Source organism: Eptatretus burgeri, chromosome 13 (genome assembly GCF_056783735.1).
Source record: "Eptatretus burgeri isolate ZD-2024b chromosome 13, Ebu_testis_v1, whole genome shotgun sequence".
In the NCBI taxonomy this organism is placed as follows: domain Eukaryota; kingdom Metazoa; phylum Chordata; class Myxini; order Myxiniformes; family Myxinidae; genus Eptatretus; species Eptatretus burgeri.
The window spans coordinates 17,046,517-17,066,442 of record NC_140973.1 but is presented as its reverse complement, the minus strand read 5'-3'; the positions used below and the strand labels follow the sequence as shown (position 1 = coordinate 17,066,442).

The window sequence follows — 19,926 nt, the reverse complement described above, 5'->3', positions numbered from 1 at the left end:
ACCGCTCTCCCCCCGCCCTCTCAACTTCCCCCCGCCCTCTCAACTTCCCACCGCCCTCCCCCCACCCTCTCTCCTTCTCCCCGCCCTCTCTCCTTCTCCCCGCCCTCTCAACTTCCCACCGCTCTCCCCCCCGCCCTCTCTCCTTCTCTCCGCCCTCCCCCCGCCCTCTCTCCTCCCCCCCGCCCTCTCTCCTTCTCTCTCCGCCCTCCCCCCGCCCTCTCTCCTTCCCCCCGCCCTCTCTCCTTCCCACCGCCCTCCCCCCCGCCCTCTCTCCTTCCCACCGCCCTCCCCCCGCCCTCTCTCCTTCCCACCGCCCTCCCCCCGCCCTCTCTCCTTCCCACCGCCCTCCCCCCGCCCTCTCTCCTTCCCACCGCCCTCCCCCCGCCCTCCCTCCTTCCCACCGCCCTCCCCCCGCCCTCCCTCCCTTCCCACCGCCCTCCCTCCTTCCCACCGCCCTCCCCCCGCCCTCCCTCCTTCCCCCCGCCCTCCCTCCTTCCCACCGCCCTCCCTCCTTCCCACCGCCCTCCCCCCGCCCTCCCTCCTTCCCACCGCCCTCCCCCCGCCCTCCCTCCTTCCCACCGCCCCTCCCCCGCCCTCCCTCCTTCCCACCGCCCTCCCCCCGCCCTCCCTCCTTCCCACCGCCCTCCCCCCGCCCTCCCTCCTTCCCACCGCCCTCCCCCCGCCCGCTCTCCTTCCCACCGCCCTCCCCCCGCCCGCTCTCCTTCCCACCGCCCGCTCTCCTTCCCACCGCCCTCCCCCGCCCTCTCTCCTTCCCACCGCCCTCTCTCCTTCCCACCGCCCTCCCCCCGCCCTCTCTCCTTCCCACCGCCCTCCCCCGCCCTCTCTCCTTCCCACCGCCCTCCCCCCGCCCTCCCCCCGCCCTCTCTCCTTCCCACCGCCCTCTCTCCTTCCCACCGCCCTCTCCCTCCTTCCCACCGCCCTCCCCCGCCCTCTCTCCTTCCCACCGCCCTCCCCCCGCCCTACCGCCCTCCCCCGCCCTCTCTCCTTCCCACCGCCCTCCCCCCGCCCGCTCTCCTTCCCCCGCCCTCCCCCCGCCCGCTCTCCTTCCCACCGCCCTCCCCCCGCCCGCTCTCCTTCCCACCGCCCTCCCCCCGCCCTCTCTCCTTCCCCACCGCCCTCCCCCGCCCTCTCTCCTTCCCACCGCCCTCCCCCCGCCCTCTCTCCTTCCCACCGCCCTCCCCCGCCCTCTCTCCTTCCCACCGCCCTCCCCCCGCCCTCTCCCCGCCCTCTCTCCTTCCCACCGCCCTCTCTCCTTCCCACCGCCCTCCCCCCGCCCTCTCTCCCTTCCCACCGCCCTCCCCCCGCCCTACCGCCCTCCCCCGCCCTCTCTCCTTCCCACCGCCCTCCCACCGCCCTCCCCCCGCCCTACCGCCCTCCCCCGCCCTCTCTCCTTCCCACCGCCCTCCCCCCGCCCTCTCTCCTTCCAACCGCCCTCCCCCCGCCCTCTCTCCTTCCCACCGCCCTCCCCCGCCCTCTCTCCTTCCCACCGCCCTCCCCACCGCCCTCCCCCCCGCCCTCTCTCCTTCCCACCGCCCTGCCCCCGCCCTCTCTCCTTCCCACCGCCCTCCCCCCGCCCTCTCTCCTTCCCACCGCCCTCCCCCCGCCCGCTCTCCTTCCCACCGCCCTCCCCCCGCCCTCTCTCCTTCCCACCGCCCTCCCCCCGCCCTCTCTCCTTCCCACCGCCCTCCCCCCGCCCTCTCTCCTTCCCACCTCCCTCCCCCCGCCCTCTCTCCTTCCCACCACCCTCCCCCCGCCCTCTCTCCTTCCCACCGCCCTCCCCCCGCCCTCTCTCCTTCCCACCGCCCTCTCTCCTTCCCACCGCCCTCCCCCGCCCTCTCTCCCTCCCCCCGCCCTCTCTCCTTCCCACCGCCCTCTCTCCTTCCCACCGCCCTCTCTCCTTCCCACCGCCCTCCTCCCGCCCTCTCTCCTTCCCACCGCCCTCCCCCCGCCCTCTCTCATTCCCACCGCCCCCCGCCCTCTCTCCTTCCCACCGCCCTCTCTCCTTCCCACCGCCCTCCCCCCGCACTCTCTCTCCTTCCCACCGCCCTCCCCCCGCACTCTCTCCTTCCCACCCCGCCCTCCCACCGCACTCCCCCCACCCTCTCTCCTTCCCACCGCCCTCCCCCGCCCTCTCTCCTTCCCACCGCCCTCCCCCCGCCCTCTCTCCTTCCCACCGCCCTCCCCCCGCCCTCCCTCCTTCCCACCGCCCTCCCCCCGCCCTCCCTCCTTCCCACCGCCCTCCCTCCTTCCCACCGCCCTCCCCCCGCCCTCCCTCCTTCCCACCGCCCTCCCTCCTTCCCACCGCCCTCCCCCCGCCCTCCCTCCTTCCCACCGCCCTCCCTCCTTCCCACCGCCCTCCCCCGCCCTCCCTCCTTCCCACCGCCCTCCCCCGCCCTCCCTCCTTCCCACCGCCCTCCCCCCGCCCGCTCTCCTTCCCACCGCCCTCCCCCCGCCCGCTCTCCTTCCCACCGCCCTCCCCCCGCCCGCTCTCCTTCCCACCGCCCTCCCCCCGCCCGCTCTCCTTCCCACCGCCCTCCCCCCGCCCGCTCTCCTTCCCACCGCCCTCCCCCCGCCCGCTCTCCTTCCCACCGCCCTCCCCCTGCCCTCTCTCCTTCCCACCGCCCTCCCCCGCCCTCTCTCCCTTCCCACCGCCCTCCCCCGCCCTCTCTCCTTCCCACCGCCCTCTCTCCTTCCCACCGCCCTCCCCCGCCCTCTCTCCTTCCCCGCCCCTCCCCCGCCCTACCGCCCTCCCCCGCCCTCTCTCCTTCCCACCGCCCTCCCACCGCCCGCTCTCCTTCCCACCGCCCTCCCCCCGCCCGCTCTCCCTTCCCCACCGCCCGCTCTCCTTCCCACCGCCCTCCCCCCGCCCTCTCCTTCCCACCGCCCTCCCCCCGCCCTCTCTCCTTCCCACCGCCCTCTCTCCTTCCCACCGCCCTCCCCCCGCCCTCTCTCCTTCCCACCGCCCTCCCCCGCCCTCTCTCTCCTTCCCACCGCCCTCCCCCCGCCCTCCCCCCGCCCTCCCCCCGCCCTCTCTCCTTCCCACCGCCCTCTCTCCTTCCCACCGCCCTCTCCTTCCCACCGCCCCTCCCCCCGCCCTCTCTCCTTCCCACCGCCCTCCCCCCGCCCTACCGCCCTCCCCCGCCCTCTCTCCTTCCCACCGCCCTCCCCCCGCCCGCTCTCCTTCCACCGCCCTCCCCCCGCCCGCTCTCCTTCCCACCGCCCTCCCCCCGCCCGCTCTCCTTCCCACCGCCCTCCCCCCGCCCTCTCTCCTTCCCACCGCCCTCCCCCGCCCTCTCTCCTTCCCACCGCCCTCCCCCGCCCTCTCTCCTTCCCACCGCCCTCCCCCGCCCTCTCTCCCTTCCCACCGCCCTCCCCCCGCCCTCTCCCCGCCCTCTCTCCTTCCCACCGCCCTCTCTCCTTCCCACCGCCCTCCCCCCGCCCTCTCTCCTTCCCACCGCCCTCCCCCCGCCCTACCGCCCTCCCCCGCCCTCTCTCCTTCCCACCGCCCTCCCCACCGCCCTCCCCCCGCCCTACCGCCCTCCCCACGCCCTCTCTCCTTCCCACCGCCCTCCCCCCGCCCTCTCTCCTTCCAACCGCCCTCCCCCGCCCTCTCTCCTTCCCCACCGCCCTCCCCCCGCCCTCTCTCCTTCCCACCGCCCTCCCCCGCCCTCTCTCCTTCCCACCGCCCTCCCCCCGCCCTCTCTCCTTCCCACCGCCCCTCTCTCCTTCCCACCGCCCTCCCCCCGCCCTCTCTCCTTCCCACCGCCCTCCCCCCGCCCTACCGCCCTCCCCCGCCCTCTCTCCTTCCCACCGCCCTCCCACCGCCCGCTCTCCTTCCCACCGCCCTCCCCCCGCCCGCTCTCCTTCCCACCGCCCGCTCTCCTTCCCACCGCCCTCCCCCCGCCCTCTCTCCCTTCCCACCGCCCTCCCCCCGCCCTCTCTCCTTCCCACCGCCCTCTCTCCTTCCCACCGCCCTCCCCCCGCCCTCTCTCCTTCCCACCGCCCTCCCCCGCCCTCTCTCCCTTCCCACCGCCCTCCCCCCGCCCTCCCCCCGCCCTCCCCCGCCCTCTCTCCCTTCCCACCGCCCTCTCTCCTTCCCACCGCCCTCTCTCCTTCCCACCGCCCTCCCCCGCCCTCTCTCCTTCCCACCGCCCTCCCCCCGCCCTACCGCCCTCCCCCGCCCTCTCTCCTTCCCACCGCCCTCCCCCCGCCCGCTCTCCTTCCCACCGCCCTCCCCCGCCCGCTCTCCTTCCCACCGCCCTCCCCCCGCCCGCTCTCCTTCCCACCGCCCTCCCCCCGCCCTCTCTCCTTCCCACCGCCCTCCCCCCGCCCTCTCTCCTTCCCACCGCCCTCCCCCCGCCCTCTCTCTCCTTCCCACCGCCCTCTCTCCTTCCCACCGCCCTCCCCCGCCCTCTCTCCTTCCCACCGCCCTCCCCCCGCCCTACCGCCCTCCCCCGCCCTCTCTCCTTCCCACCGCCCTCCCACCGCCGCTCTCCTTCCCACCGCCCTCCCCCCGCCCGCTCTCCTTCCCACCGCCCGCTCTCCCTTCCCCACCGCCCTCCCCCCGCCCTCTCTCCTTCCCACCGCCCTCCCCCCGCCCTCTCTCCTTCCCACCGCCCTCTCTCCTTCCCACCGCCCTCCCCCCGCCCGCTCTCCTTCCCACCGCCCTCCCCCCGCCCGCTCTCCTTCCCACCGCCCTCCCCCCGCCCGCTCTCCTTCCCACCGCCCTCCCCCCGCCCGCTCTCCTTCCCACCGCCCTCCCCCCGCCCGCTCTCCTTCCCACCGCCCTCCCCCCGCCCTCTCTCCTTCCCACCGCCCTCCCCCGCCCTCTCTCCTTCCCACCGCCCTCCCCCCGCCCTCTCTCCTTCCCACCGCCCTCTCTCCTTCCCACCGCCTCCCTCCCCCCGCCCTCTCTCCTTCCCACCGCCCTCCCCCGCCCTACCGCCCTCCCCCGCCCTCTCTCCTTCCCACCGCCCTCCCACCGCCCTACCGCCCTCCCCCGCCCTCTCTCCTTCCCACCGCCCTCCCCCCGCCCTCTCTCCTTCCAACCGCCCTCCCCCCGCCCTCTCTCCTTCCCACCGCCCTCCCCCCGCCCTCTCTCCTTCCCACCGCCCTCCCCCCGCCCTCTCTCCTTCCCACCGCCGCCCTCCCCCCGCCCTCTCTCCTTCCCACCGCCCTCCCCCGCCCTCTCTCCTTCCCACCGCCCTGCCCCCGCCCTCTCTCCTTCCCACCGCCCTCCCCCCGCCCGCTCTCCTTCCCACCGCCCTCCCCCCGCCCTCTCTCCTTCCCACCGCCCTCCCCCCGCCCTCTCTCCTTCCCACCGCCCTCCCCCCGCCCTCTCTCCTTCCCACCTCCCTCCCCCCGCCCTCTCTCCTTCCCACCTCCCTCCCCCCGCCCTCTCTCCTTCCCACCTCCCTCCCCCCGCCCTCTCTCCTTCCCACCGCCCTCCCCCCGCCCTCTCTCCTTCCCACCGCCCTCTCTCCTTCCCACCGCCCTCTCTCCCTCCCCCCGCCCTCTCTCCCTCCCCCCGCCCTCTCTCCCTCCCCCGCCCTCTCTCCTTCCCACCGCCCTCTCTCCTTCCCACCGCCCTCTCTCCTTCCCACCGCCCTCCTCCCGCCCTCTCTCCTTCCCACCGCCCTCCCCCGCCCTCTCTCATTCCCACCGCCCCCCGCCCTCTCTCCTTCCCACCGCCCTCTCTCCTTCCCACCGCCCTCCCCCGCACTCTCTCCTTCCCACCGCCCTCCCCCCGCACTCGCTCCTTCCCACCGCCCTCCCCCCGCACTCGCTCCTTCCCACCGCCCTCCCCCCGCACTCGCTCCTTCCCACCGCCCTCCCCCCGCACTCGCTCCTTCCCACCGCCCTCCCCCCGCACTCGCTCCTTCCCACCGCCCTCCCCCCCCACTCGCTCCCCCCCACCGCCCTCCCCCCGCACTCGCTCCTTCCCACCGCCCTCCCCCCGCACTCGCTCCTTCCCACCGCCCTCCCCCCGCACTCGCTCCTTCCAACCGCCCTCCCCCCGCACTCGCTCCTTCCCACCGCCCTCCCCCCGCACTCGCTCCTTCCCACCGCCCTCCCCCGCACTCGCTCCTTCCCACCGCCCCTCCCCCCGCACTCGCTCCTTCCCGCCCCCCCCCCCCCGCACTCGCTCCTTCCCACCGCCCCCCCCCCGCACTCGCTCCTTCCCACCGCCCTCCCCCCGCACTCGCTCCTTCCAGCCGCCCTCCCCCCGCACTCGCTCCTTCCCACCGCCCTCCCCCCGCTCGCTCCTTCCCACCGCCCCCCCCCGCTCGCTCCTTCCCACCGCCCCCCCCCCCGCACTCGCTCCTTCCCACCGCCCTCGCTCCTTCCCACCGCCCTCCCCCCGCACTCTCTCCTTCCCACCGCCCTCCCCCCGCACTCTCTCCTTCCCACCGCCCTCCCCCCGCACTCTCTCCTTCCCACCGCCCTCCCCCCGCACTCTCTCCTTCCCACCGCCCTCCCCCCGCACTCGCTCCTTCCCACCGCCCTCCCCCCGCACCCGCTCCTCCCCACCCCCCTCCCCCCCCCCTCCCTCCTTCCCACCGCCCTCCCCCCGCACTCGCTCTTTCCCACCGCTCTCCCCCCGCACTCTCTCTTTCCCACCGCTCTCCCCCCGCACTCTCTCTTTCCCACCGCCCCCCCCCCGCACTCTCTCTTTCCCACCGCACTCTCTCTTTCCCACCGCTCTCACTCTGCCCTCTCTTTCCCACCGCTCTCACTCTGCCATCTCTTTCCCACTGCTCTCACCCTGCACTCTCACCTTGCCCTCTCTCTTTCCCACTACTCTCACCCTCTCTTCATATTCCTGTCAGCGAAGTGAAAGGTTGTATTTGCTCGTCCTGTCGGACCCAGCTATTCACGGATTCGCTATTCGCGGACCCCACGTATTCACGGTTGATAAAATTCATCCCAATTCCACATTCGTGGCCCTGCGATTTGCATGTTCGCAGGTTTTTTTTTGTTTTCATGGTTATTTCGCATCCGTGTTTTCATGGTTATTTCGCATTTTTTCGTGGACGTATTCACGGTTTTTATACGTTTTCGCAGTTTTTTTGCGCGCATTCATGGTTTTTCATGAGATTTGTGATCTTCCCTTATGAATTACGAGCCACCAGGAACCTATTCCCCTTTTTCCCAGTGAAACAATGTCCCGACATTTGCAGAATTTTCCTAAAACGTATCCCCTGCGAATAGTGGGGTCCAACAGAATTGTAATAATAAATGTTAGTACGAGTCTCTTCCAAAACTCTAAAACCATGGCATATCGTGGCCCAAAAGTTTGCACGCATATAAAGGGAACTCCAAGAGAATGCATGAATGAAAACTGGATATTTGGGTAAGTTTAAACATCCCTTTTGAAGATAATTAATGGCCTTATTGAATTAAAACGAAAAACAGGCTTGACCTTGGTCAGCCCACATTCACCTTGCAGGGTTCTTAATCCTACTCAAAAATGCCCTGCCTTGGAAAAGGTCGTAATGATTTCTGGACGATAGTTTCATACTTATGAATCGCTGAATACGTCGCTGATCTTCATACCTAAGAATCGTTGTATACATCGCTAATCACTTGCCAAGCCAGCAGTTCCTCATCAACTGATGTTTGTCAGCCTTACAGTCAACAGCGGTGTCATTGATTCTTATTCTTTTTTTTAATCACAGCAGTTGTTTTTGAAAATGAAATTACAAATTGACATTCAAGACACTGTGAAGGTGATAAAGGAAAGGAAGTACACATATAAACATGTCTTCGTCTTCGTTAAATCTGACAAAAGTTGAAAATGTAACCTTCGCTTTGGAGAGTTACAGAGCAGGTGAACACAGTGACAGCCACAGTTCGAGGGACATCCCTCAAGGGAAGCCCATGTTGTAATATCTTTTAAAATGGTACGTGCTGTTTGAAAGCGACAGCAGGCAGTATTGCTATCCTGTTTGACCGCTGTCATACTAAACACCGCCCGGAAAAAGTTACACATTTATAATTAAATTTATTCTTTATTATTTTGCTAGTTGTATGTAGAAAATGTAATTCAGATGTTATTTTGTTTCCTTTGCACCTATTATTAAGTTTGCCAAACTCATATTCTATTGTGCTGCCTTCCCTTCCCATCCACTCATGCTCACCTCCTCACAAGCCCCTGCCATCCCCAAACAACTCTCCGGACATCTCCGCGTGCTTCCGGAGGCCGAGGAGAGGAAGCGGTGTCAAAGAATGTGCAAATTGGACAAATGAATACTTCTTTTTAGCAGTCACAGCTGCTGATAAGCTCAATTCTGCAGTTTAAATTTTGAAATTTGGCTTAGGTCAAGACATTCTAAAGCTTATTGCATTTTAGTTGTAAAACGTGTGCGAAAATTAAATAAAGCAACAAACACTAGCACGGCTTATTGACGATTAAAAGAAACGTCCTTCCTTCCTTCCCTTCCCCTCCACTCACACTTACCTCCTCCAAAAACTGCTCCCCCCTCCATGGACATCTCCGGGCGATGTTTATTACGACCCGTTTGAACGTGCTGTTTTAGCATACCCCATTTCTTAAATCCTGTACTAATGCCGGCAGACGGAACCACCCCTCGCTTCCCCTCCCGAATGCAAGTCAACCCCCGCCCAAAAAAACCCTTTTCCCCCTACCAAACGAGTCGACAACCCCTCTCCCCACTCAATCGAGAACACCCTCTTCCCCTCCCCCCACTCGCACTCCCTCCTCTCCCGGAATGTACAGCAACATGTGGTGAGGCCTTACTCTCTCCCCCATCTCCCCTCTCTCTCTCTTTCCCCTCCCCATCTTCTCTCTCTCTCAATATTTCCATCAGCGAAGCGACAGGTTGTACTTGCTAGTTACGGTATATATAATTGGAGAAGTGTGTGTTCGTTCATCTTACAGGATATGCACTCCTGAACTACTGCACAGAATAAGTTGTCAACTGGTAATGGTACTTGCGGTTGCACAGGAAGCTTTCAGGGAGCAATTTTGTTTATTTTTTTTTAACCTCAAGGGGTTCTTGGAGGACCCCAATTCTCTCTCTGTAAATGTGTATCGTATTGTGTCGCTTTATGAAAGTGTGGACATGACCTAGGCCCGTGTTGGTATCGCCATGTGGCCTGACTGTATCTGTCCGTTTTGTACACAATTCCTGAAAATCCCAGAGAATGCATATAACTGCACTCATTTGTGAGCATTTCCTTTTGGGTATGCATCGCAAAGCCACCCTTGCTCACAGGAGCCCCGAGGGCTATATAACCATACTCATACAACCACCCACAAATGATGTACAGAAAGCAAGCCAAACTCACACGCGGTAGCCCTGAGGACCATACAACCATTCTCATGTACAACCATACACAAATGGCGTACGTATCGAGACATCATAGAAGTGGGGAATTAACCTGTGCATTCGGATGGGTTCTTTGCTCGTAAGAGGAATACAAAAAATTTTTAGCACATGGATTGCACAGAGCATTGGAAATGTTTACTCGATTGTGCAAACTGACTTTATAAAATAGTTTCATAAAAGCATCACAACTTGCTCATCATTGCTGACATCAAAACTCACTCACCTTTGGCATCCTCACAGTCATTGAGAGGTTTTTCTTTCTCACATTCATCATCCCGTGGCCATCCCTCCACAAATGTTCTGAGCAACTGTGAAGGGATGGGCACATGTCCCTCCATCTGCCGGATTTTCTCTTGCACCTGTGCTGTCAGTTCCACATATGCCTCGTCGATGCTGGCACGTTCGACTATGGCATATTGTGACATCACGTCAATTACTTGTACACTTGCTTCTCGATACCTGCATCACCAGGGTAGTAAGAAAAGTCACGGTACAGTTGCACAGAGCCATGATAAAAACTATGAACAAACCCCTGACAATCAAGTTTTCAGAAATGAATCATCGTTTCAACAAACTAGTGAAACCCATGGTAAAAATACCACAAAAAGGGAAAAAAAAAAAAAAAAAAAAAAAAAAAAAAAAGGAAGCCCTTCATTCTTGTGCTGGTCGAAACAGCTCAGAAATGGCAGATTACATATTTAACGGCAACGGGATGGGGTTTTTTTTTGCGGCAGCGATCGAGGCAGAGGATTGTTGCCCATACACGGCTCGAGTTCAATTTTCTGCCTGATTGAAAAACGTTATAATTTTCGTGCAGGTTTGAATTCATTTGAAGCAACTTTTACTTCATCATTTTGTTTCTCTCCAAGGAGCATTTTTGTGTGGGATAGACAGACAGAATTAGTATATATATATATATATATATATATATATATATATATATATATATATATATATATATATATATATATATATATATAAAATCAATGTCAACTGTTGTGATACACACCTCGTCAGATCAGCCTTGCCATGTGCTTCAGGAACACGAGCTAATTTTATCGTGGGACACAGCTTTCGGGCTTCATCACCCCGCATGTTTCGTGTGACGCCACATGCCCGTGCCTCATAACTCACCGCTATTATACTGCACACAAGAGGCAGGGGAAGTGAAGAATTATCACATTCTACAAAGCAAATAACAGTGAAATGCACAATACAGTACGTGCGTGCACACGCACCACATTCCACACCTCATGAACATCAACCGATAGAATTCAGAGAAGGCCGGGTTAAGGGCCAGATTGCATTTAGTTGCGTTTGGCAAAAAGTAAACTTACTGTAAAGCGGATGACAATGGCATATCGCATCGCTCTAATTCAATTCCACTGGTGAAGAACCCGTCCTTATGAAAAGGATAACTCCCCCAGAAAAGGATAACTCCCCCGGTGTATTTTAGCAAGACTCGTCATACCCCACACTCCCACCCACACCCCCCCCCCGACTTGGAGCGGCGCTACACCATACAGATTTACCGAGTGACACATGGGGTTCTCCCACAACGATTTGCTGCTCTTTTTTTTGTACCCCCCAACTCTTCACCTATCACTGAAAAAATTGAACAGTTCCTCAATCAGCAATATTTTCCTCCAATTTGTCAGCTGTTAATGTAATGGTTTTACAATTTTTATTGGCTATGCATTTTTTTATCCCACCTTCCCAGGGGCAAAGTCTCAAAGCATATTATTGATAGTCATATCTGGAGAGGGAGGGTCCAACAGTTAGTGGACCCTTACAAACCCACTACATGATTCCATGTTCACATTTTATATGATTCAAAATGAGTATAGCTTCAATCAATGACCAAATTCCCAAAGTCTTATTTATCTATTTGTATGCAGCCTGTGCTGCATCATTTTCTGGAGGCGCAGCTGATGCAATGACACCGAGCACACCGGTACTCATTTTGCTGACCTCGGAAGGATGACAGGCTGTGAGTAAACGCTACCTGGTGTTAAATGAACGGCCCAACAGGGGGCTTGAACTCAAGACCCAAGGATCTTAAGCCAGCCACCTTAACTATTAAGTCAACACCAGGCCTTCCCAAAGTCTGAATAGTATTAAATATTTGGTGGAAGACATGTATGGACTGATTTTATTCATACTTGGCACAAACACAAGACATGATGGTATACATATGCACATCATTTTGTTTTACGATGCGATCAAAGATGGCAGACTGGCGACTTTTTAGTTGTAAAAAAAAAAATCCCGATGTCGAACACGTCCACAACCATTTCTCAGACAAGCATTTACCAATGTTGTTCAAACTTGGCAATCAGGTAACAAATGATGGCTTATGTAAGCACGTCTTTTTTATTTTTAATCAGATCCAAGATAGCCAACTGGTGGCCATTTTGGTACTTAAATGTATCTCCAATCATTTCTCAGACATGCATGGTCCAATTTTGTTCAAACCTGGCACAATGACAGTACATGATGGCATACATGTGCAGTTCACTTTATTTTGTGATCTGATCAAAGATAGCCAACTGGTAGACTGGTGGCCATTATCGTTGAAAATAAATATGGGCTCGCCATTTAATTCGGGACAGCAAAATTACCAAAATAACGGGGGCGATGATATTTTATGTCTTTTTTTTCTTGTTTAAATTGAAGTATATACTGTCCTTGAATACTGCATAACATGTTATGTGAATGCTCAAGTTAAAGAATGTAATCGGTCTATTGTTTTGAAACATCCACATGCTGGTATCTCAGAGAGACCGTTTTCAATTTGCTCAGAATGCCGAGTCACCTCTAAAAATTAAACGGTACATGAGTTGCACATGCCGAACGATCAATGATGAAACAATGATGTGACCTTGATGAAACAATGATGAAAAACCACCCCCCGCCTTCAATTTGCTTACCCCCGCCCAAAAATTTAATTACCCTGGCCCCGCCCCCACCTCTTCACTCCTCGCCCCCCGTCTCTTGATTCCCCGCCCACTTGCCCCCGCCCCCTGTCCACCCCCTCACACTCAACCCCGCCTAATTCACCCCAGCCCCCGCCCACTCATCCCTCGCCCCATTTCCCCCCACCGTCTCCAGCTTTCAATTTGCTTACCCCCGCCCCAAAATTTGTTTACCTTGCCCCCCCCCCACCTCTTCACTCCCTGCCCCGGTCTCTTCATCCCCCACCCCCGCCTCAACGAAAAGTGTTTATTCTGCTTCAGAGTTGAAGTTTGACTATTGCCACTATGTGTGATGCACTCTTACAGGTACGAAGTTTCTTTCAGTCCGGGTCACAGTACCGAGAAAAACGTGACCGACCGCGAGGAGGAGCACAAAATTGGTCCTTCAGTATTAATATATAGAAGATACAATGTTTCTTGTTACATTTTTTGTGTCAAATTCACATTCTGAGGTAGTCAGCATGTGCAGAAGAGGGTTTTACATTGCAGACGCTATTTTCGAGGAGTGGAATTGGTAATTACACCTCTCAGCGGTAACGGTCTGTCGACGACAGACGTGATGATGTCAGCAAATGACCGATGATGTCATGACGTCCTGACGCCTCTCAGCGGTGACGTCACACGTCGCCATGTAAACGAATGTAAAACGAAAAGTGTTTATTCTGCTTCAGAGTTGAAAGTTGACTATTGCCACGATGTGCGATGCACTCTTACAGGTACGAAGTTTCTTTCAGTCCAGGTCACAGTACCGAGAAAAACGTGACGCGACCGCTAGGAGGAGCACAAAACTGATCCTTCAGTATTAATATATAGATTATTGGGTGGTCGCAAGACTACCGGTATTCTCAGGTTTTCCATCTGTCTGTATGTATGTAATGGACAGCTCTGGAAGCCAGAGGAGTCAACCAATTTTGATGAAACTTGACTGGTAGGTTCATCCCAGGATCTAGTTGTATGCTTTTGAGCACCGTTGCTATGGACGCCAGCGTTGCTGAACAACGGGACTTTGAAATTTTTGAAGAAAATTGTGTATTTTTTTTTTCGAAAATCTAAAATCGGCTTCCACGCTTTTGTGCACACTGTAATTGGATTCGCTATATATGCTAGATATCCCTTATTGTCGGGTTTTCCGTGTGTGTGTGTGTGTGTGTGTGTGTGTGTGTGTGTGTGTGTGTGTGTGTGTGTGTGTGTGTGTGTGTGTGTGTGTGTGTGTGTCTGCAACGCGAGGCTCCACAGCACGAACCAGCGAACCGATTTCGATGAAACTTTGCCAACAGGTGCCATATGGTCTGGGAATGTGTGTGTTTGAATTTCGTTGCCTCGCAACCACCCGTTGATGTGCAGCGGCCAAAAAACCGCGTACAGTATTTTCAATACTTGTCCTTCAGTTTTGAATGTAGAGAAACGAGACTTCAGAATTAAACACTTTGAGATATTTAGAAAATTTTACTCGAGCCAATTTTTGATTGAGGTTTTATTTTTCAAATGGTAGTCGTTCAAAAATCGGGTTTCTATTTACCGTCATTTTTTATGAGGGGCTTAGGAAAGTGGGCGGAGCTTAGGGAAAGTGGGCGTGGCTTATGAAAAATATTGTGGCTCAGGAGGTGTGGTCAAACAAGTGCATTGAGAGAAGTTTATTGGGTTTTCCGTGTGTGTGTGTGTGTGTGTGTGTGTGTGTGTGTGTGTGTGTGTGTGTGTGTGTGTGTGTGTGTGTGTGTGTGTGTGTGTGTGTGTGTGTGTGTGTGTGTGTGTGTGTGTGTGTGTGTGTGTGTGTGTGTGTGTGTGTGTGTGTGTGTGTGTGTAACATGAGGCTCCACAGCACAAACCAGCAAACCGATTATTTTTCAAATGGTAGTCCTTCAAAAATAGGGTGTCTATTTACCGTAATTTTTTTATGAGGAGTGCCAGTTGGCAAAATACGCAATAGGAAAAATCTTGCCAGGCAAAGGAACAATTGTATGTGAACCAATACGTCTTGGCAATGAATCTTCGTCGGTGGATCGGTCAGAATGAAAAGCATCGTATCCAGCGCTTCGATCCGAGCGAATCCCTCGTCGCCTACCAGCTTGTCAACCTCTTTGTCAAAAATTCAGCCCAATCCGTCAAAAACTGTATGACTAGTATGCAATTATATAGCGACCACCCATGTCACCTACCAGCTTGTCATTGTTATTATTTTCATGCATGGGCTAGGCTCATGGAAGAGCTAGGGCAGAACAGACCACGACACAAGATAACAAATGGAACAGCAGGAAAAAGGGAAAATGCCAATAGCAGGCCAGAGGGAGAAGGTAGACTTGGACGGACAAACAAGGGATGCAGGTAATGATGATCAGGGTTAGGGGAGAACACAAGTGGTGGACAAGATGGATATGTAAGCAAAATTTTGGGAGAGGTGGGGTGGTTTAATGGGTGTAGAAAAAAATCATGGCTTTGGTTGGGGGTGAACAGCTGTCTTGAAGTCCAGGAGAGAAGAATGAGATCAAAGAGAGTATGGAAGGTGGTTCCACAGGCAGGTAAAGAAAGGAATAATTGAGTGGAGGTGAGCAGGGGTTTTGGATTTCGGCAGTTTCACTAAGAAGGAATTGCTGGTGGACCGCGTGCATCTTGCAGATACTTGGAGGGTGGGGGGACAGAGCACAGGGAGGGCAGAGGGTGCAAGACCAGAAATGAGTTGGAAGAAGACAGAGGCCACTGACATGTCGGTGATGGTGAAGTGATAGTCCCAAAGACTCAGCTTCATTGCGAGAGATTCCAATGATCTTGAAAGCCTTGGTTTTAACGGCATTAAGCTGAGCAAGAGGTGAGGCAGGGGAGCCAGCCCAGAGGGGAGAGCAATACTCCAGCAAGCTGCGGATGAAAGGCTTGTAGGTGGATAGGAGCTCAGATGTGCCAAGGAAGGACTTTGCACGATGAAGGGTGCCCAGTCAGAATCTGGCTTTCGAGGCCAACTTTGAAATGTGGCTTTCCCAAGAAAGATCATGGCTGAGAATATTAGGAATGGTACGGGGCCTAGAACACCACCTTGGGGTACTCTGGCCTTGACAGGAAGAGATGAAAGGGTTCCGTTGAGAGCCACACGTTGGCTACGAGAGTGGAGAACTTCAGTAATCCAAGAGTGGAGTTGGTCTTGGATTCCATAGGCAGACAGTTTGGAGAGCAAGACAGGATGCCAGACTGTATCAAAAGCTCGTGATATATCCAGAGAGATCTCATGTCTGACATTGAAAACCTCCATCCGTTTTTGGGAGAGTAGTAGCACATCCAAGGTAGAATCAGAATTGATGATCTTGAGATGAGGTTGTTGAAGAAAAGATAGAATTTCATATCAACTGTGATGATGGATTCTTTGACCTTGCTGGTGATTGGACTGTAGTTCAGGGTATCCGTTTTTTGTAATGCTGTGATGTTGGGTGATTTCCAAGCAGATGGAAGATGATCTAAGGCAATGACAGGGTGAAATGGCTGAGAAAGGAAGTGCAAGAACAGCAGAGCAGATTTTTAGGTCAAGTGAGCCGATTCCGTCCAGTCGAACTATAGAACAAATCCTACATGTTCAGTTTTTTTTCTAAAATTTCGACCAGCAATTTAACTTTTGATTGTTGGTTTTCATTGGTTAATATATTTCTTATTTAATTAATTATGTTTTTGTATTGGTCCTGTGAATGCCAACAAAGTTCCTATTTGTCACATTTCCTCATGACGTCTTTACGTTACGGTTATGGCTGTTGTGTGATGCTGTTAAACGCTCGTCTTCCTGGAAATTCCGAAGTGAAAGCCAAACTTCAGCTCTCGAATGGTCGAGAGATAATCATCTCGTACATATTCTAAATACCACGCAGCAATGCTCACACAGGAGAAGTTTTATCAAGGATGACCACTGCTTGGAGAAACGAGAGGAACACACTGGAAATGCACAGTGTGAAGGCAGAGCTCCAGATCTGCATTAATTTTTCAGTGGAATGCAAAGACATGTGAATTCACTTCCTGGGGAACAAACAACTTCTGAATGATGCCAGGAAGGGACATAAATACAAACACTATAATAGCTGTGGATATTATGAATTAGTACTGCATTTAGTTCGTAACCTGGTGTTGGCTTAACGGTTAAGGTGGCTGTCTTGAGATGTTAGGGTCTTGAGTTTGAGCCCCTGTCGTTCCGTTAAAATAATGTTACAAATCTGGAAGCTTACTGCACACAACAGTCAGAGTTCCTATAGATCAGTTATATCGGTAAGTATGTGTTTCTAGTTAGGGTCCCGTTCCGAGTCTAATGGGAATTAAATGCTCGTGCGCTGCAGAGTTATTTTGATAGTTAGGATTTTTACATCAACAACGCCAACAACACGCCTTCACCTCGCTTACTCAACTCAACGCCATAGCACCCGTGGTGGGCGGAGTTCAAGGCGGAACCTCGCGGCGGCTCTCGCCCAATTGGGGTGATGTGAGCGAGATTGCCGTCCTTCGACCAATGGGACTCCTCCGTGTGAGGGGCGGTCCGCGTGATGTCACCATGCCCCCCGGACCAATCAACGGACTTGGCGCCCGTTTGGCCAGTGACAAAGGTGACGAGCGTTTTTGCGCGCCCAAACCGTGCAGTGAGGGAGAGCGGGTCGTGAGGAGGCATCCCCTCCCCCCCTGGACAAGAAGGGGATATTGTTTCGGCACGATCGGACTGAGCGAGAGAGTGCTGAGACCCGACGGTGCGTGAGTGAGGTCGCGATCGGTCCAGCGCAGTTGTTGGGCCAGAGTGCGTTGAGACCCGACTGTGCTTGAGGGAAGTTACGATCCGTCTGGAGTTTAGTTTGAGTCTAGTTGATTTCAGTTGTGTTGAGGTCCAGCAGAGGTCCAGTCAAGGTCGCGTCACCTGGTCACCTTCTCAGCCTCGTCTGGCCTGCCGGCATTCTGTCTGATCCACCTTCGTGCCAGCTGGCGTCCATCATTGCATTGTGTTGCGGGTTCTAGTCCCGCCGAACCGGATCATCGAAAACCGCACAAGGTGGGGAGGTGCTTGACAGGTTTTCCCCTTCGGCTCACCTTCTCTCCGAGCTGGGGGGCATCAATAAAGGCCGGCCGGCCCATTTCTTTTGTGCATGTCTGCGTGTGTACCCGTCTGTTAAGTAGAATTGTTAAGTGCTTTTTGTTGTATATTCTTTGCCTTGCTTCAGTTGTGATAACTCTGCTCTTTGTGTGTTCCCTCCCCCCATTATAAATAAATCCCCTGTTAAATGTTTCAGCTCGTTTCTGTGTTTCTTTCATTGGTTTAGCACGGTGCGTGTTGGGAAATTTGGAAGCGGAAAATTGGGCATTTGGACCGACGGACCTCGGTAACCATCCGCTCGGGTTACGCACGGTTCGAGCACGTGAACGGCTCGTTCCGCTCGAGCTCCGCAGAGGGTGAATTTCCCCGGTAGTTTGGACAACGCGGGTATTTCGGTAAATTGAAATTGGCAATCGACCCTATCCCAAGCAGTCGACCTATTGGCGATCTTCGGTCCGATAAGGGACCCGTCGGCTCCGGAGTTATCCGGGGTGACGAACTATAAATTCTGGGTGTTCGGTGGAGCCGACTCTACTGCTCCATCTAGCGGTCGTGCTCGCCACCGAAACTCGGCCCCACAACAATAACGCCAGGTGGGTCGGTTCGGATAGTCATCCTTCCGAGGTTGGCAAAATGAGTTGCAGCTTGCTGGTGACACGCCATTTTACGTCGGCAGCACAGCCGCGCTTCCAGAAAATGATGCAACCAACAACCACAGGCTGTATACAAAACAACTAAATTTCATCAATAAAAAAATACCCCTGAGTGGGAGTGCCGGTCATCTCTGCCAGAGGTCGACAGAAGCAAAATCAAATTAGGGGCATCTGTAATCGATTCCATGGCTCGTGAATCTGGTTGTAGAATGCAGATCGCCAGAACAGTCGGTCACTTCAAATAAATGATGGAGACACTTTTCTGAATAAGTCATCCTGACAACAACAGGCACGCTTTAATGCTAATTTATCTTCAGAGATTGGCGCCGGCCTCCGGATGACCACTTTAAATTCGCACCGGACATGTAACAATCAGAGCGAAGTTTGAAGGGCTATAAAAATCGGAACGAGAGCAAATTTCAAAAAAATGGCTCGTGTTGTTCTAGATAATAGTTTGTAGTATCTGAATCACTAATAACATTTGATCTCTCTTGATAAATGAGGGAGGAGATACGATTTGAAATCGACGATTTTCGCAACTTTGACAGCCTCGTGACCTTGACCTCGACCTTGGATGACCTTGAAAGTTATATCGTGGTGCATGTCTCATCGGCCTCTATCCATTCCACTATTGGTTATTTGTCTCCACTCAGTTTCATTGTGGACTGACGGAGAGACTTCGAGACTGGGGTTATTAGGTCATCTCTACTGAGATGATAGAGATGACCTAATAAATGAGCACTGAAAAGTAACTGTCCTCTATTTTTCAGGTGCCTCCGATGGCCACCCCAGAAGTACCTGAAAAACACCGTCGTGGTGAATGGAATACCCTGATGGCAAAACGACACCAAAATGTGTGACCCCCCCCCACAAGTGTGCGACCCCCTCCCAAATGTGCGACCCCCCCCAAATGTGTGAACCCCCCAAATGTGACTCCCCCTCCAAATGTGTGACCCCCTCCAAATGTGCGACCCCTCCAAATGTGCGACCCCCCAAAGTGCGACCCTCCTCCAAATGTGCGACCCCCCTCCAAATGTGCGACCCCCTCCAAATGTGCGGCCCCCCCAAATGTGCGACCCTCCCCCCAATGTGCGACCCCCCCCCCCCAATGTGCGACTCCCCCCCCCAATGTGCGACCCCCCCCCCCCAACATACCCACCACCTTGGTAGCCCTTGTACTGAACCACGGCGCATGGCTGTCCACGGAGTGCTGGGTTCAGTCGTTGTTCCACTTGCACGTAGAAGCAATCCATATCGACCAGGGCGACCACGCGGTCCAGTCCTCGCTCCATTGGAGACACCATCTTTTTGAACCGCAGGGGAGGGGACCGGAGAATGGGCGACACTTTACCTCCTCGTCGTCGTCATTCACCGTCCATATTTGTTCGATCAAATTGCTACTGTGCTCCACATGAACAAATCATCAAGGGTCACCTGGTGAGGTGCACCTCCAATTATAACCACATTTCGCAGGGTGAGACACAGGAAAGTATGAAAAAAAAACCTCCACCGAGTTGGAACTTAACCACACTCACCATTAATGTAATAACCACGACGGTTACACGGACAGGTGTTGTTCCAGATATAAACCACCAACGTGACCCAACACGTTGTAACGCGCTGCACAGGATGAATTTCGCGCGTTGTTGTTGTTGTTGTTGTTGTTGTTGTTGTTGTTGTTGTTGTTGTTGTTGTTGTTGTTGTTGTTGTTGTTTTACATCGTCGCTTTTTCAGAGCGAATAAGTGGAAGAACAACAGTTTATGAGGAGGAACTTTCATCAACACTTTCTTTCACCGACTGACGCAATGTCCCTTTTTCTAAGTAGTTCTGAGCCCTGTAAGTGATCTTTCATGAATTTCTTCCTCAGCACGACGTGCGGAAC

At 55.9% G+C, this 19,926-nt stretch overlaps 1 protein-coding gene across 3 annotated transcripts in view; it reads right to left on the bottom strand.

Moving 5' to 3' along the window:
* POLH (DNA polymerase eta) overlaps positions 1–19,808 on the bottom strand; it is a 41,791-nt gene extending 21,983 nt beyond the window's left edge. Inside the window, exons 1-4 of one of the 3 annotated variants that reach the window (XM_085851351.1) lie at positions 19,579–19,808; positions 19,199–19,347; positions 10,384–10,518; positions 9,598–9,833 (exon numbers count right to left, since the gene is read on the bottom strand). In XM_085851351.1, the coding sequence (XP_085707477.1) occupies positions 9,598–9,833; positions 10,384–10,518; positions 19,199–19,347; positions 19,579–19,581 (523 nt within the window). In that variant the 5' untranslated portion in view covers positions 19,582–19,808. The other 2 variants (XM_085851352.1, XM_085851353.1) reach the window with 2 other exon arrangements.
* Between the last annotated feature and the right edge of the window lie 118 nt (positions 19,809–19,926).